Below are 4,312 nucleotides of genomic sequence, written 5' to 3'. Positions count from 1 at the left end.
CGAGGGAGCCGGGCGGCCCCATCCCGCCGGCAGCGAGCGCCGGTCACCACATCTGAACAGCGGAACCGGGTGCACTCGCGGCTGCTCCTCTCCAGCGGGAAAAATCCCCGTAGACTAAAGCAGCTCCCATGGCGCACGTCGGTCCCCAGGGCACCCTCTTCGTCGTCGGTCAGCGTGACGCAGCACAGCCACCCTACAGCTCAGTTAAGCCCAAATGCTATGTTTATTGAGGACTTCTAATACCGTGATACCTTGGTTCAGTAATTTGTGAAATATCTAAATATTGTTAAATATATTTTTAAAAAACCCTAACCGGACTCTGGACTAAACAAGATGAATGTTAAACTAAAAAGTTAGAAGGGACGCTGTTTACATTAACACTTTCTTTAAAAAATATAATTGCTTTTTCTTCTTTTTAAGTCGATTAACCACAGTGGTGAGACGTGCTCTCTTTTTCAGCCGTTACAGTGCAGCGTGCAGAGTTTTACTTCCCAGACCACACCAGCCCCGCTGTAACCGAACGGAAAGGGACAACTCGCACCCGCGTGCGGAACGGTGCCGTCTCCCCGTCACGTGGAAAAGAGTGGTGTCACCACTGTGCGATAGGGCAGCCGAAAACCAGGAGTCTCTTGTCAATGCCGGTATGCGGTTGGAAAGCCTTCCGTGTTCTAATAGAAAAGTCCATAGGAAGCTGCGAACAGGATCAGTCCAGAGGAGTAAAACTCTCGTGTCCGTCCAAGTATCAGTCAATGTACTGCGATAGCCAACGGAAGCCTTCGCCATAGCCTTGCCTCTTCAGCACGCTGCACATGAACACCTCCATGGGACGCGCGTTCAGGTCTTTCAGTGGCACGTTTCCCTAGGGAAATCCAAAGGGAAGTCAGAACCGCACCCCTGGGAAGCACGCAGAGGTCACCAGCAGTCTAGGGAAACCCCTCTGGCCCCAGGGGGATGTCCCCTCCCTGCGGCACGCCAGAGGGACCTGCCCGCGGGACTTTCGGAGCCAGCGGTGCGGGAGAAGGGGCCTTAGAAACACCGAAGCAAACCCATTTTCGAGGCACGGTCGGATGTACCTGCGATACTCGGCAGCGCGACGCAAGAAGCAATCGTCACCGCGCGGATAAGCTAGCGCCAACAGAAGTCTTGCAGCGTTTTACTACCATCGCCCAGCATTTCTGATCAATTCTCAATAACTGTGCTGTTTTTAAACGCTGAAAAAATGATAGACGGGTAACTGGATGGAAACGCAAAGTAACGAGACCAGAAGAGCCAGACGAGGTGTTAAAACACCAGCTCGACACCTAATTCCCTAATCACTGCAGAGGTACCGTGTTTTGCACAATTCTGGCAAAAAACCTGCCTGACGGTGGTTTATTAAAGATTCAGCTTGGTCAACGTTGTGGACAAATTCACGGTAACGCCCCAATTAGTTTCCAGAGGGAGCCTCATTCTGCAACGAAACACGCAAGGCTTCCCTTCCTTGCGGATGATCCACGGTTTGGATGCCTCCCTACCTTGCCGGTGGTCTGTCCGTAGAGCCCAAAGATCTCCCGCAGTTTCTCCTCACTGATGGCCTCCGGTCTGTCGATTTTGTTACCCAAGATAAGGATTGGCACGTTGGATATTGTTTCATCTGTCATTAGCGCCTGCGTGCAAGATGGAAGAAGAGTTAAGCAGAGGCAGAAAAAACATCCACCGTTTGAAGAAAGTATTTTCCTTTAAGCTCTGTGACCAATGAGGGCTATTTTTTGGTGCTACAGCACTCCTGAGGAAGAGGAGTCCCTCTGGAAAGGTTTCTCAGAAGCAGCTCCTATCTAAACCCACGGGCCGTTTCAAAACTTCTTCAAAGGCTGCTCAAGAGTAAGGGCATCCAGGCTTCTCCAGCCCTGGGGGAGTATACTTACAAATCCATACTGATCCGGTCCCTGCATAAGGTAACGTGCAAATTTCTACAAGCACACGCTTTGGACACCGCATCGCTGGCGTCAAAGGTGCACTGGAAGTGCAAATCCAAAGCACGAGACTCTCAAAATGCGCTGTGCTCAAGTTCCAGCCCAAAAAAGAAGAATATTATTTGTAATTTAGCTATTCAGAGGTCTTGGGGAAGGAAAAAAAAGAAAAGTATATTTACGTTAAGTTCAACTTTGGATTCCATAAGACGCGAGTGATCTGCGCAGTCCACCAGGAAGACGATCCCGTTGATGGCCGGCAGGTAGTTCTTCCAGACCCGGCGAGCTGGAACACAGAAGTGACAAACACCCCCCTGTGAAAACTGAAAACGCTACCTGGAGCAACAGGGAAACGGCACCCAAAAGCGGGAGCCACCCTCTTGGTGAGGATTTCCAGGCAGCGTAAGACCTTCGGGTGAGGGGACTGGCTGAGGCCGCAAGCCAGGCGGTTTGGAGAGCCGGTTACCGCGCTCTGCTTTCGTCAGTAAGTGGCAGCAACCAAGGCCGCCCTGTTAGCCAGGGTTTCTTTCTTCCTACGTTTTTGTGTATTAAAAGAAAAAAAAAAAAAGGCAGAAAAACTTTTCTTAGGACTTCTAGAAAGTCTAAAAAATAAAAATTCAGCAGTTATTCAAAAGAATAAGCCTATGACATTCAAGTCTTCCATGGCTAAAAATATTTCGGGTGGCAGAGCATGAACTGGCAGCATTTTTTTTCCAAACTGCCAGAATTAAGCACAAGTATTGAACCACCGATACGCTACAGCGAGGAGGTTAATTCCACATATTGCTCCATAAACAATTTCAGGCAACAAATAATCAGGTATTGCTAATTGCCATCACTTTCCAGTATCGCTTTTCGGTAGATTTTTCTTAAAGTGGCTGGAGAACATCACCGGAATCAGAAAATTAACCTCACTTGGTGTCTCCCACTCAGCAACGTCACTTTTACCTTGTTCGTGTCCACCCAGATCAAAAGTCGTAAAGGTCATTCCAGCAATCGTCAGCTCCTCTGATGCTGAAAAGTAAAAATACAGGCTGTGTTGCAGGAAAGTAAAGAAGCTGTCATGGATAGAATTTCTTGGGGATGCTTGTTAACATCACACACACTCCTCGTATCAGATATCCTGTAGAACTCAGGAATTCCCTGCATTTCCTGTAGAATTCAGCCACTGAAACAGAGTTGTTTCACCAAATCACATGCCGGAGAAAATAATTTGTCCTACCTCCTTACTTAAGCACAACCTTACCAACCTGCATTACGCTTTATTACACTTTTCATTAGAAACCCACTCCCTCCCCAAGACAGGCACGTCGTATTAACTGAACCATGCCAGTGCTCGGGCTCTCCGTTTTATATTTGAGAGGAAAACACAAATCCATTTCAGCTGGGGCAACCATCGTGCCAACGCAACCTCAGATGCAGTTTTAAGCCTCTTAAAGTCTGTCGCCCCAATGCAGAGCTATCACTGAGGCACCTTTCAACACCGTGCTCCCAAAATTAAAGAGGAAAAACCACACCACGAGGCAGGCAGGGCTCAGTCGCTGGCAGACTTACTGGGATGTAGTGTCGGGACATGCTGACCCAGCCTGTCGTCTTTCAGCATGTGCAGCAGAGTGGTTTTGCCTGCGTTATCCAAGCCCAGGAACACAAGTTTTCCAGATTTCTTGTACAAACCTGGAAGGAAAACAAACAAGCGAGAAAAACTCCAGTAGGTTTATCTCGGCACGCGAGTAGAAATGCGGTGACGCTTGCCGCTGTTTATATACAACCCCCTCTCCCAGAACTATACTGCCACCTGCGCATTTACAGCCCTTCCAGCACGGACACAGAACAGCAGGGAAAAAAACAGCGTGTTTACAGCCCTTCCAGCACGGACACAGAACGGCAGGGAAAAAAACAGCGTAAACTGGCTTTTACTGAGGCAGTGCAAGGTAACATTTACAACAACGGACATTTTCTAAGCTCGTATTTCTGTGAGTAACGTATTCTTTTCTCAGATACATCCTTGCAGAAGAGCGTGCAGCAAAGTATTACCTATGTGCAACGGGTGACGGATCAATCTGTCGCCCCAAGGGGGTATTTAAATGTGAAAATTGAATAAACTCGTAAAAGATAGCAGCAAGCTGCTGAAGAAAAAGTGCAAAGCATGAAACAACACATCATTTTCTTTAGATAAACTGATTTTTTTTCACTTCCAGGTATGCAGCTGCCTCAAAAAAGTTCCCTTAGGTTTCCAACAAGACTTTTTCTCATCCCTCCCTACGCTCCGGACAGAGAGCACCCCGTCCTCCAGCAAGGACCTCCGCTGGAATTCACGACTCTGGCAGGAGGAGCTTCGCCATCGCCCGCATCTCAGGAAAGGG

The 4,312-nt window shown here is 48.4% G+C and overlaps 1 protein-coding gene across 1 annotated transcript; it reads right to left on the bottom strand.

Annotated features, from left to right (window-relative positions):
- Positions 1-203: 203 nt before the first annotated feature.
- LOC104071464 (GTP-binding protein SAR1a) lies at positions 204-3,625 on the bottom strand. The gene is made up of 5 exons (XM_009580771.1): positions 3,504-3,625; positions 2,898-2,963; positions 2,132-2,235; positions 1,515-1,646; positions 204-859 (listed from the first exon to the last, which is right to left on the bottom strand). The coding sequence occupies exons 1-5, from the start codon at positions 3,550-3,552 to the stop codon at positions 743-745; spliced, it is 468 nt and encodes a 155-aa protein (XP_009579066.1). The 5' UTR covers positions 3,553-3,625; the 3' UTR covers positions 204-742.
- Between the last annotated feature and the right edge of the window lie 687 nt (positions 3,626-4,312).

Source organism: Fulmarus glacialis, unplaced genomic scaffold, assembly GCF_000690835.1.
Source record: "Fulmarus glacialis isolate BGI_N327 unplaced genomic scaffold, ASM69083v1 scaffold28886, whole genome shotgun sequence".
In the NCBI taxonomy this organism is placed as follows: Eukaryota; Metazoa; Chordata; class Aves; order Procellariiformes; family Procellariidae; genus Fulmarus; species Fulmarus glacialis.
The sequence above is the reverse complement of the archived record's forward strand: the minus strand, read 5'-3'. Positions and strand labels throughout refer to the sequence as shown.

Bases quoted from the DNA above. Each gene is read 5' to 3' on its own strand.
- LOC104071464 (XM_009580771.1), bottom strand. From the start codon at position 3,552: ATGCTGAAAGACGACAGGCTGGGTCAGCATGTCCCGACACTACATCCC. The intron at 2,236-2,897 runs GTAAAAGTGACG...TCTGTGTTCCAG, and splicing joins TCTGGGTGGACACGAACAAG to CTCGCCGGGTCTGGAAGAAC. The intron at 860-1,514 runs GTAGGGAGGCAT...GGATTTCCCTAG, and splicing joins ACGGACAGACCACCGGCAAG to GGAAACGTGCCACTGAAAGA.